Genomic DNA, 13,792 nt, shown 5'->3' on the forward strand with positions numbered 1-13,792 from the left:
AGCCTTTAGACAAAATCAGTCCCCATTCAGTTGGATTGACTGGATCATGGTTGGCACTTGTGATAGCCCTGAGCTATGCTAATCTTTCCTGGCTGCATGGAATTCCATTCTGCTTTAACTGTTCAATTGCACAGATAGGTCAGTCAACAGTGCCATTAGAAAGTGGGGATGCAGAGAACTTCAGATCGTTCCAGTGCTCACATTGTTCTACTGCAAACTCCCAATGACTTGAGTCTATGTTGCCACAGCCACTGGGCGAGGTGGAGCAGAAGTGGCCAGTAAGTCTCGGGTAATGCAGTAGAAGGCTTTGCCCATGTACAGCCTTGATGGTTTTATAGCCGTTTGAATTATGAAAAGACCTTGCCACTTTTTCCCATATAGTTTAATTAAAATTAAGTAAAGTAAACCACTTTCCCTTTAAAAGAAGCTTGTTAATTGAAATAGGCTGGGGTCAGTGAGGGCTGGCATGAAGTTGAAGGACAAGATGTGAGGTGTACCCAGCTCCTGAGCATAGCAACTTACAGAATACCCCTGGCTTCAGTGTTGAGTCCAGGTGTGAAGTTAGAGGATGGACATATTCCTGTCTGACTTCCAACATGTTCATCAATTCTGTGCTGCAATGCGCAGGAATCTAGATTGCAATGATGTGAGCATTGCAACGAGTTATAAGTGCTCCACAGTCCCACTGGCCAAGTGCCACACTTGGCCAGCTTGTTTGTGCAATTAGAGTTAAAGTGAATGGAATTACAGGGAGTTTCATATTCTTAAGCTTATCTACATTAAGGAAGCCATCGCTTACAAATTTTGATGATCTGTTTGTAATCACCTTAGTTACAACCTAATTTGGTCTTGGTTGCCCATTGTACAGTGCAGGCAAGATGGCAGTTATGGCAGTGTGATGCCCCTCCTGTATGATGTGGGAATTCATGGAACCTGATGGTCTCCCTGATGACTAACCTGCAGGAAGTGCTGCCAACTCCAGTTCCTGAAAGACCACATTAAGGAGCTAGAGCTGCATTTGGATGAACTAAGGATCATCTGGGAGGCAGAATAATTGATAGATACGACATTTGAGCAGGTGGTTACACCCAGAGTGCAGCAAGAGGTATACCCCTTTGGATACTGCTGAGGGGATGACATATCTGGGCAAGGGAGCAGCAGCCAGACCAATAGCACTGTGGTCGGCTCTGAGCCTCTGAAGGGTTGTGTGAAGTCAGGCAGAGCAATATAGGGGACTCGATAGTTAGGAGATTCTGCAGAAGCAAAAAAGACGCTGGGATAGTGTGTTGCCTCCTGGGTGCTAGGGTCGAGGATGTCTCTGAATGGTTGCAAAATATTCTAGAAGGGGAGGGTGAGCAGCCAGATGTTATGGTACGTATTGATACCGATGACATAGGCAGGAGAGGGGTAGAGGTCCTGTGCAGTAAGTTTAGGGAGTTAGGAAGGAAGCTGAAGAGCAGGACCTCCGAGGTGGTAATCTCCAATTATTTCCGGTGCCACAAGCTCGGGAAGGTCAGAACAGGAAGATACCGTAGATGAAGGAGTGGCTGAGGAGATGGTGCAGAGGGCAGGGTTTCAACTTCTTGGATCATTGGAACCTTCTCTGGAGAAGGGGTGACCGGTACAAGTGTGGCGGGTTGCACCTGAACTGGAGGGGAGCAAATATCCTGGGAAGGAGGATTGCTAATGCAATTGGAGAGGGTTTAAACTAGATTTTCAGGGGGTGGGAACTGAAGTAAAGAGGCAGAGGAAGGGGCAGTTGGCACATAAGTAGAGACAGCTTGTAAGCAGATGATAGAGCAAAAATGTACTCAGCCAGATTGTTTGAGACGTAAACAACAGGAATTCTGCAGATGCTGGAAATTCAAGCAACACACATCAAAGTTGCTGGTGAACGCAGCAGGCCAGGCAGCATCTCTAGGAAGAGGTACAGTCGACATTTCAGGCCGAGGGAAGGGTCTCGGCCTGAAACGTCGACTGTACCTCTTCCTAGAGATGCTGCCTGGCCTGCTACGTTCACCAGCAACTTTGATGTGTGTTGCTTGTTTGAGATGTGTCTATTTTAATGCAAAGAGTCATAAACAAGGTGGATGAACTTAGAGCATGGATCAATACGTGGAACTATGACGTTGTGACCATTACAGAGACTTGGATGTCTCAGGGGCAGGAATGGCTGCTGAGAGTGCCGGGCTTTAGATGTTTCAAAAAGGACAGGGAGGGAGGCAAAAGAGGTGGGATAGTACTGATCAGGGATAGTACCATGGCTGCAGAAGAGGAGGAAGTCATGGAGGGATTGTCTGCTGAGTCATTGTGGGTGGAAGTCAAAAACAGTCAGGGGACAATAACTCTACTGGGTGTTTTTTTATATAGTACTGCCCCCCCCCCCCAATAGTAACAGAGACATCAAGGAGTAGCTAGGGAGGCAGATTCTGGAACGGTGCAATAATAATAGGGTTGTTGTGATGGGTGATTTTAACTTTCCTAATATTGACTGGCATCTCCGTAGAGCAAGGGATTTAGATGGGGTGGAATTTGTTAGGTGTGTTCAGGAAGGTTTCCTGACTCAATATGTAGATAAGCCAACTAGACGAAAGGCTGTACTTGATCTGGTATTGGGAAATCAACCTGGTCATGTGTCAGATCTCTCGGTGGGATAGAATTTTGGAGGTAGTGATCACAACTCTGTCTCCTTTACCATAGAGCTGGAGAGGGATAGGAGCAGACAATTTGGGAAAACATTTAATTGGGGTAGGGGGAAATATGATGCTACTATGCAGGAGCTTGGGAACGTAAATTGGGAGCAGATGTTCTCAGGGAAATGCACGGCAGAAATGTGGCAAATGTTCAGGAAACATTTGCATGGTGTTCTACATAGGTATGTTCCATTGATGGCAGAGTAAAAGAACCATGGTATACAAAGGATGTAGAAAATCTAGTTAAGAAGAAATGAAAAGCTTACGAAAGGTTCAAGAAACTAGGTACTGTTAGAGCTCTAGAAAATAACAAGGGTGCCAGGAAGGAGCTCAGGAATGAAATTAGAAGAGCTAGAAGGGGCCATGAGAAGGCCTTGGTGAGCAGGATTAAGGAAAACCCCAAGGCATTCTACAAGAATGTGAAGAGCGAGAGGAAGGGCCATGTGAGAATAGGACCAATCAGGAGCGATAGTGGAAACATGTGTATGGAGTTGGAGGAGGTAGCGGAGGTACTTAATGAATACTTTGCTTCAGTATTCACCAGTGAAAAGGACCGTGGTGATTGTAGGGATGACTTACAGCGGACTGAAACACCTGAGCGTATGGACATTAAGAAAGAGGATGTGGTGGAGCTGTTGAAAGGTATTAATTTAGATAAGTTGCTGGGACTGGCCGAGGTGTACCTCAGGCTACTGTGGGAAGCGGGGAGGAGATTGCTGAGCCTCGGGCAATGATCTTTGCATCATCAATAGGGATGGATGAAGTACCAGAGGATTGGAAAGTTGCAAATGTTGTTCCTTCATTCAAGAAAGGGAGTAGAGAGACTTCCGGTCAAGGTAGCGATGGCTTAGTTGCTAAAAGCTATCGCTCCGTTCTATTTCTTATCTCTGCACTCCTTCTCTCCCTTTTTTTTACTCCAAACTGTTAAACTTTTTATTCTCCCTCCTGCCTGCGAATACGCTTGTTTTATAATGGCTTCAAAGACCACCAAATCGGGGAAAAAAGAAGTTCCAGCGGCTGGCTTCTCAGGCGAAAACATTATCTTGATATTAGAACAGCATCGACAGGAGATAATAACTGAATTTAAGTCTTCTTCCAGTTCATTGGAATCGAAATTGGATCAAATTAAATCCAAAGTGGAGGATCATGCCCAATGTTTATCACATCTCGAGTTTGCCACGGATGATTTAGACCGCTGTTTTAAAGAGTTAGAAAACGTTTGTTCCAGCTTGAGAGATCATAACAGCAAGCCAATATCCAAAGTTACCGACCTAGAACGTCGGAGCAGATGTCAAAATCAACATATTCTCGGCTTGCCAGAGTCTATCAAAAGTGGATCTCCTGCTGAATTTCTCTCCATTTTGCTATATAAGGTTTTTGGGAACGACATACTTTTGACCCTGCCCGAGATAGACAGAGCTCATCGTACCTTAGCGCCTAAGCCGGAGCTGGGGCACAGGCCATGCCCAGTAATTATTCGTTTTCATCGCTACCAGATTAAAGATCTCTTGGTTAAAGAAGCCAGTCGGAGAGGGAAGTTGGAATACAAGGGTCAACCAATTTGTGTTGTTGAGGACTATGCTCTCCAAGTTCTGTGTCTGCGAGCTGAGTATAAAGGAGTCATGAAAGAACTATATAATCACAGATTCAGGCCTTCCCTTCGATTTCCAGCTCACCTCCGAATATCTCTTACTAGTGGAAGCAAAAAGTAGTTTAACTTGGCTACAGAAGCTCAGAAATTTATCGATAGCCTCCCTGTTACTTTGAGTCCCTCAGATTCAGTTTGATTACTTATAATGGTGGAGAAGTACTTTTTTTTTCTCTTTTTTTCCCTGATCTTTCTTTCTTAAGTCAGTAATTTTTTTTTCCATAGTTTCTCACAGGTAGGTCACTGGGTAAAGTCTGTTTACTTGTTTTTATAATTTTTCTTAAATACTAGTTCATATCTTTTTTTGGATTATTACCTTGAGTTAAGCTTAACAAAATTTTGGTGGAATTGTTTTTCTTTTCACTATGTATAAGTTTAGTTTGTAGTGCTAAAAGTTTTCTGGTTTTTAATTGATAAAAGATGGAGCTGATGACGATATTAAGAGACAGGAAGTTGGGTTATGTGGTGACTTTTTTGAAGACCTTGCTGCTGCTTTTTGGTAGCTCTCTTGCCATGCGGTGTGAGGCGGGGAGGGAACTCTTAGCGCCAATATTATTCATAGAACCTTTAGATATTTGTATTATTCAGGATGTATTTCTGTCCTGTTTTCTTGTTTTATACTTTTGCTCCAGAGCTGTTACTCGAATTTCTGTTCTGGGACCCCTCCTCTTTGTGATTTTTATAAATGACCTGGATGAGGAAGTAGAAGGGTGGGTTAGTAAGTTTGCCGATGACATAAAAGTTGGGGGTGTTGTGGATATTCTGGAGGTTTGTCAGAGTTTACAGCTGGATGCAGGACTGGACTGAGAATTGGCAGATGGAGTTCAACGCAGATTAGTATGAAGTAGTTCATTTTGGAAGGTCAAATTTGAAGACAAAGTAATATTAGTGGTAAGACTCTTGGCAGTGTGGTGGATCGGTGAGATCTTGGGGTTTGTGTCCATAGGACACTCAAAGCTGCTGCGCAGATTGACAATGTTGTTAAGAAGGTGTAAGGTGTGATAGCCTTCATCCACTTCGGGATTGAGTTCAAGAGCTGTGAGGTAATGTTACAGCTATATAAGACCTTAGGTAGACCCCACATGGAGTACTGTGTTCAGTTCTGGTCACCTCACTACAGGAAGGATGTGGATACTATAGAAAGAGTGCAGAGGAGATTTACAAGGATGTTGCCTGGATTGGAGAGTGTGCCTTATGAGAATAGGTTAAGTGAACTTAAGTTTTCGGTGCTTGGAGTGACGGAGGAAGAGAGGTGACCTGATAGAGGTGTATAAGATGATGAGAGGCATTGATCATGTGGATAGCCAGAGGCTTTTTCCCAGGACTGAAATGGCTAACATGAGGGGGCATAGTTTTAGGTGCTTGGAAGTAGGTACAAAGGGGATGTCAGGGGTAAGTTTTCCCACACAGAGGTTGGTGGGTGTGTGGAATGCACTGCCAGCAATGGTGGTGGAGGCGGATACAATAGGGTCTTTTAAGAGACTCTTTGATAGGACATGGAGCTTAGAAAAATAGAGGGCTATGTGGCAGGGAAATTCTAGGCAGTTTCTAGAGTAGGTTGCATGGTCAGCACAACATTGTGGGCTGAAGGGCCTGTTATGGGCTGTAGATTTCTATGTTCGTTGAGCACCAATTTTTATAATTCTGTTGGACATGAAAGGTCAAACAATGAATTGTAAAACTAATTTATTGGAAATGCTATGTGGATAGACGAAAAATTTGTGAATCCTCTTTAGAATCGGCAGAGGTAATGTCTGCTATATACAAGAAACTTCAGAACCTCTCAAAGTCATGACCATTACTGCAAACATGGGAAGCAAGTTTATGTGAATACCACCAGCCCCAACTGATCCTTCATCCACTATCTTAATTTTTAAGTTCATTGCGATTCTACCTAAATGTACTGTAGTACTTCTTTCAACGCAGAGCAATTGAGGACTCTGGATCTCTGCTGTCTTCTGAAGGCAATTAATTTTGCTTCTGATCACTCATCTTTCCCTTTAAATTAATCTTGTTGCTCCAAGGTTCAGGCACTTTTCCTATATCATCTGAAACAATCAGCTCTCTGTGAGCAGGTAGTAAGACTACTGTGTGCTGCCACATGTATTTTCCTTTAATTCTGAAAGCACTGGCTTTGTACATTATGTGACTTTATTTGAGAACCAATTTATTTGGCACAACCAGTAATCAACATAACCAAATGTGACAATCCTTAATACAAATATTGGATTCCTCGCTAAACATAATCGGTAAAATAATCTTTACTTGCTTCGCCTAGAATTTATCTTTTACCCCTTCTAAAGCTATTTCTTGCTTTCTTCAGACATACAGCCCTTTGGTTGAAAGTTCCGTTGAGGACAGTCATTATAATTTCAAAATAAACTATTTTCATACCTAAAGTTGTTTCTTTACGGAGGACCTTCCCATTATGCTCCTTTTAACATGGTCCAAAAAAAAGTGTCAAGCCCATTGTGCCAAACAAAGACCTGTCATTTGAATTCTGACCACATTATCCTGATTTGATGTTGTGAGTTCTTGGTTATATCTTTTTATAGAGATGTTGATCTGTGCATTTCTTTTCTGTAGTGGGATCCGTTGGTAAAAGATTCAGTTTCTACACTCCGGGGACATGAAAGTGTCATTTACAGCACAATCTGGTCACCACATATCCCAGGTTGTTTTGCTTCAGCCTCAGGTACATCTTCTTTCCAATTCAAGTAACCTATATTAAAGTGCCTTTAATTTATACAACTCAGATTCCTGATCCCACACTTAATCTAACTCTTTGACAGATTTTGGAAATATTTCAGTAAACTATTTATCTTTTGATATATGAAGTCATAAATGGCACGATATGATTGTGTAAATTCATTAGTCGGGATTAAGTTACAAAGCCGTGAGGTAATGTGGCTCTATAAAACTGGTTAGACTACACTTGGAGTATCATGTTCATTTCTGGTTGCCTCATTATAGGAAAGATGTCAAAGCTTCAGAAAGGGTGCAGAGATTTACCAGGATGCTGCCTAGGTTAGAGGGCATGTCTTATGAAGAAAGATTGGGCAAGCCAGAACTTTTCTCTTTGGAGCAAAGGAGGGTGAGAAGTAACTTGATAGAGGTGTACAGATTATGAGAGACATAGATAGAATGGACAGCCAGGACCTTTTTCCCATGGTGACAATGTGTAATATCTGAGAATGTCCATTTAAGGTAGGTGGAGGAAACTTTAGGAGAGATATCAGAGGTAGGGATGGTGGGTACCTGGAACACATCCAGGATGGTGATAGAAGCTGATATAAACAGGACATTTAAAAGACTCTTAGAAGGGTAGAAGGATATGAGCAAAACATAGGGTTATGGGCTGTGTAGCAAGGAAAGGTTAGATAGATCATGGAGTATGTTTATACAGTTCAGCACAACATCATGGGCCGAATGGCCTGTAATATGCTGTACTATTCGATGTTACTATACTTTAAAATAATTGTGTGAGGTATGAATTCTGTGTAATGTCATCATAATAGAATGTGTGTGGTGCAATAACAAATATCTGTTGCTTATTTGGAATGGAATTTGTAACTTGCAGATTTTATTTCAAATGAAAAATTATTCTCAAGTATAGGTTCTATCAAATTTGGTTATACTACTTCAGTTTTAAAGGAAAAGAAACAACTTGAACACAGTTTGATTTTTATTTTGTCCTTTAATTCTATATTTTTAAATTCTTTCGTCACTCATGGGCACAACACATTTAGCCAGCAATAGGTTTTAGATGTTGTTGAAACAAGATTAGAACTAGATCATTCCTTGTAAATCAAAAAGCTACAGAGGCTGGAAATACTCAGCAGAGCATGTAGGATTCTGTAGAGAGATAAATGAAGTCAGTGTTTCAGTGGAAGTTGCAAGGAGGGTGTGGGTGGAGAGAATAGAGAGGATCCCTGTAATTGGGTGAAAACCAACCATGCCATTGCTTTCAAAGCCATCTAGTTAACCGAAGGATGACAGCTGTCAGAGGCAGGTTTAAAAAATATTTGAGACAGAATTGAGCAATTGCCAGAAATTGGAAACAAAAGAAGAATGCTGGAAACGCCAACAGATCAGCAAGCAAGAGAAAAGCTGAGTTAAGATGAATGATTTTACATCAGAACACAGAAAGGAAAAGCAGGTTATTCTTATGAAATGATTCAATTTAATTCTGAGGCCACCATACTTCATGCCTAGGTGAAAAATGTGGTGTCCCAGTTACCCAGTGAAAGCCTGAGAAATAGAACCTAGTCTTCCATCTAGACATGTTGAAGCCCAATATTGAGTTGAGGTAACTTGATGATGCTTATTAAAGATGCTTATTAAATGCAAGTTGTCAAATCTCATGTCTTTTGGGATGTGTTGCTTGTCTTAATTCCACATGGTGGCCGCAGCTCGGCAACATTGTTTCATAAATAATATTGATTCTCCAATATGAATTCATTGTTTTGTGCTGATATTTTTCCCTGAGTATCAACAAGTTTTAATATGCATCTATTAGGCTTCCCTGCAATATTTTGTTAAGGGCAAAATATTTATTGTGATGACTTTCTTAAAATGAATGGGTCTCATATTTGCTTTGTTTTGCTGAAGGAAAGATTTATATCTTTAAAATATTATATAATTTAAGGCAATTGAAATTCTTTTCAAGTTGAAATTGACAGGGTTTTTGCTGTGTACATACATCTATTGATGCTTCTGGACACATCTTCAGTGATGTTCCTGGAATCATCGGGTGTTTTGGGTCTTTCAACATCATACACCCTCCTCCAGGTGACCCAGCCGGGGCTGATCAGACCCCAGCTTGTGTCCAAATGGCTAGCTACTTATGACTCCATGGCTCCCCTCTTTTGAGCCACAGCCATCTTGAGGCCCTCTCTGCCGCATCGGTGGTACTGCGGATGGCTCTCCTCTTCCTCTCTCCCTCGATGCCCAAAATGCTGAAGGCCCTAACTAAAGTACGGGCTATGAATCCCCTACAACCAACCTCCACTGGGAGACACCTTGCTCTCCATCCAGCCTGCTGACAGTTGCTAACCAGTCCTGCGTACTTGGAGAGCTTCCTTTCAAATGACATGCATAAAGTGTAGGGGAAAGATAAGAGACTCTCAGCAAGCTCCAACAACCCTTGCCCTTTCAGAACTAATTTACTTTGTAAAAGTACATTTTGTTAAATATGTGCAGCCTGCCATCCTCTGTAGATATTCAAAATACTTGGATCTCTTTAATAGAAACCAATGTGGATAACTACATCAACTATACAAGTGGATGTGGTATGGCATTTCTTAGTGGAAGGAACATTGTCTTGTATAAAACAACTGAAGTCTCTCTAAGTCAGTGGCTCTGTTGAAGCTATTTTTCACGGTAACAATCTCCTGCCACTCCTTCCAGCCCCTATTAATTATATCCTGGGTTTTCCTGTGAGATTCCAGTAGTTCTTCAAAACACCTGTTCATGTCTTTGTTCGTGACAAAGTTCATAAAACGTTGTTTAGGTCACACTTGGAGTATTGTGGGCCATTCTGATTGTCTTGCTACAGGAAGCATTAAGAGGCTTACCTAGAATGCTGTCTGGATCAGAGGATATGAGCTATAAGGAGAAGATGGACAAACTGGGGTTGTTTTCAAAATCAGCAGAAGCTGAGGGGTGACCTGATACTAGTTTACCAGACAATGAGAGACATAAAACAGGCCAGACAGAATATGCCATTAAGGTGAGAGCAGGAAGTATTTTTTATAGAATACTTAGTGCCTGGAACTTCATTGCTAAACACAAAACTAAAATATGCCCTAATGTTTATAAAAGTTTTAAGTACCCTCTGGACATAGTTTCCCACTCCCTGCTGTTATTCTTTTGCTCTCCTGATGACGGAAATATAGCTAGTCCATGTTTATGAGATGTTTTTCTATAATGTGGTGATGCCTGACTATTTAACACTAAAGTAACTTTTTGAGTTTGGTGGTCCTGGGGTGGATTGGATGAAGTTAAAATTTGGGCAGTGTCTCTGATACACGACTGCCTGTTGCTTTGTGACCTTGTGCATTTTGGTGCTAGATATCTGAATAGGGTTGCCAACTGTCCCGTATTAGCTGGGACATCCCGTATATTGGGCTAAATTGGTTTGTCCCATACGGGACTACCCTTGTCCCGTATTTGACTGCTACTACTCTGTAATCACCAGAGGGCAGGCTTACAGACAGATCCTAGATCTGATACAACAGTGGGTGTGCACGTTGCATGTGCTGTTGACACCATGCACGAGTGATTCACCTGTCATCCAATCACAGGCCCCCTTATGCGCATCAGTTGTATGCTATATTTTGCCAATTCCTGCCAAAACAAAAAAGTTTCAGTAACATCTGGTGTTGTTTGGTGGGTTTGGCATGTGCCAATATGGATAAACTCCAACGAAGAAAAGACTGTGCAGCTGTAACAAGCAATGGGAAGCGAAAAAGACGTGGGATAAGCCCGTCAGTGGTGACTCGACGTCAACGAAGGCCTTTTGTACTTTATGTTGTCGGGAATTCTCAATTGGCCATGGAGGTGAGAAAGACCTGACTCAGCATGCTTCCACAGAAGTGCACAAGAAGGCCACATTAGCTAAAGGTGCAAGCAATATTGGTGCATTCTTCGTGAAATTGAAATCTACTGTGGAAAATGACAAAATCGCAGCATGTGAAGCCTCGTATGTGTACCATATGGTTAAACACGGACTCAGCTACAACAGCACCGATTGTCTTGCTAAGTTCAACGATGCTTTGTTTAATGACTCAAGTATTGTGAAGAAAATGCACTTGGGAAGAATGAAAGCTGAGGTGATTACAATGAATGTTTTAGGATCAAAGACTGTGTGGGATATTATGGATTATCTGTCCCCGACTGAAGAAAGTGAGCCCATGGAGCCCACGTATTTCTCAGTTGCCACCGATGCTTCAAACAAGGGAGATAGAAAAATGTTTCCAGTGTGTGTGAGATATTTCTCTGTGTCTGATGGAGTGCAGTGTAAGTTACTTGACTTTTATGAAGACAGTGATGAAACTGCAAATGGCATACGTCAAGTTCTGATGAGCTGTCTGGAAAAGCATGAACTGGATATTAGACACATCACAGCCTATGCAGCGGATAATGCCAAAGTAAACTTTGGAAAACACCACTCAGTTTACCAGTTATTGAGCAGTGCCAACAATCGCATTCTGAAAGCTAATTGCCCAGCTCACATAGCTCATAACGCCTGCAAGTACACCTGTGATCAGCTGTCAGTGGATATTGAGACAATTGTTCTAAAGGTCTACAGCCACTTCTCAATACCTGCTTCCAGAAGACAGGAACTGCGTTCACTTTTTGCCATTGAGTGGCATGAAATTCTGCGTCATGTTTGCACATGATGGCTCTCTCTTCGTCCAGCTGTTGAATGTCTCCTGCAAAGCTGGCCAGCTCTTACGTCATACTTCAGGTCCCTTGAGACCTACCCTGTGGCACTGAAGAGGATTTTTGAAGATGAAGAAAAAACTGGAGCTACTGAAAATTGTCTGTGCTTTTTCCACAACGTAGGGTGTGTTTTTGACCAACTCGTAAAAAAGCTGGAGGAAACAGAACTCTGCATCACAGATGTTTACGAGGAAATCCTCTGAAAGTTCAAAATGAAGATGCTTCAGTGGAAACAGGACAGCTTTTTTGGATACCAGACCAAGCAGCTGATGGGCAAACAAGTGCCAGCACAAAGGTCCAAGCAGCAGCAGGACTTTGTGAAGTTCTGTGACTCTGTCATTACATACATTGACAAGTGGTTTGATTTCTCACCAGAAAATGTAATGATGAAACTGAAACCGATCGGCCTCTATGAGGAGCTCTCCTTCACTGATCTGGAGTAGGTGGTGGCTGCCCTCAAAATGACAGAGACAGTCAATGTGGACCAACTCTATGAAGAGTTTTGTGCTAGCCGCAAGGAAATACAGAAAGCCAGACAGGATACCACAAAATCCACCAGTGAGAAGTGGGTGGCAGTTTTCCGAAACATAAGGAAAGCCAACTTGATCAACGTGTTCAGGATTGTCTCATTTGTTCTCAGTGTGCCAGGCTCAAATGCCTTTGTAGAGAGGATCTTCTCTCTGATGACTATGAAATGGTCAGACTCAAGAAACAGATGCAACACAGAGCTGATCAAAAATGAACTTTAAATATCTGTGAACTGTGACTTGTCATATAAGAACTTCTCTCTGGCTCTGCAAAAAGACAAAGGACTGCTTGAATCAGTCAACAGCAGCAAGAAATATCCATGGAAAAAGTAGACTTCGTGAGTCCCCCCCTTTTTCTCTTTTACAGTGATTATATGTCTACTGTATAGGCACATACAGATAGGGTTATTTGGTGTTATTTCATGTCTGACTGGTGGTCAGATTATGCTCTGTTATAATTTGGTGTTACATTTCATATATAACACTGAAGATATGTATACATGGTTCATATATTGGATTTCTTTACCTATTCAGGGTTGTGTTTTTTTCCTCTCCCCCTCCCCCTCCCTCTCCCCCTCCCCCTCCCCCTCCCCCTCCCCCTCCCCCTCCCCCCCCTCCCCCTCCCCCTCCCCCTCCCCCTCCCCCTCCCCCTCCCCCTCCCCCTCCCTCTCCCCCTCCCCCCCTCTCTCCCTCTTTTGAAAAAGGTCCCTGTTACCATCTGCTAGCTGCTAGCCCCCTCAGTCACTTCATCCCAGGCCTGCACCATACCCACACCGCTGCGTCACACCACCTTTTGTCCCTTATTTGGGAGTGAGAAAGTTGGCAACCATCTATCTGAAGAACTTGCCATTTATGCGTCTCATAAATGTTAATGGGCTGTGTTCTGGAGAAATATTCCTAGAAGGAATATTTATTTTGTATCAATTGCACTGCTGACAATCATTGGCCAGCAGGCATACTCAATGTTCTCACTGCCTTGCTCTAACATAATGTACAGTACTTCAACCCCAGTTAAAGTCATGGTTACTGTGAGTTCCTTCTTGTCTTCTTCACCAGCGCTTAACTCCAGTTTGATGATAACGTATTATGCTATCAGTAAATCATTCTCCATCAGCTAGAACAGTGTTCTATTGAAAATCACGGATATCTTTTAGTGTTTGCTGATCATGAGATTTCTAAAGTATGTTATTTACCCCTCTGCCATCCTCTAACCTCAACATGTATACTACCACAGAAATAAATATATAAATAGTACTGGCGTGTTATTGCATCTTACTGCCCATTACACAACTGGTGTTTAGGGCAGCGATGAAGGTCCTCCATTGTTGGTGCTGTTCAGGGCTTCCTCCATCGTGCCAATAGCTTCCTCTCGGTTTTTACCATTGGCAGCTATGCAAGTCCTGGGTGGAGACTCAGGAATACGCAGGTGTAGAAGGATTGTTCATTGCTGTTTCCAATACAGTTTTGTTTTACCAGTC

General features: G+C 42.4%; 1 protein-coding gene across 2 annotated transcripts in view; it reads left to right on the forward strand.

The window, feature by feature from the left end:
- Positions 1-13,792, forward strand: part of pex7 (peroxisomal biogenesis factor 7) — a 94,869-nt gene that overhangs the window by 13,671 nt on the left and 67,406 nt on the right. For both annotated transcript variants that reach the window (XM_063040443.1, XM_063040444.1), the window contains exon 5: positions 6,928-7,036. In XM_063040443.1, the coding sequence (XP_062896513.1) occupies positions 6,928-7,036 (109 nt within the window). The remainder of the gene's footprint in view (positions 1-6,927; positions 7,037-13,792) is intronic.

Source organism: Mobula hypostoma, chromosome 2 (assembly GCF_963921235.1).
Source record: "Mobula hypostoma chromosome 2, sMobHyp1.1, whole genome shotgun sequence".
Lineage (NCBI taxonomy): Eukaryota > Metazoa > Chordata > Chondrichthyes > Myliobatiformes > Myliobatidae > Mobula > Mobula hypostoma.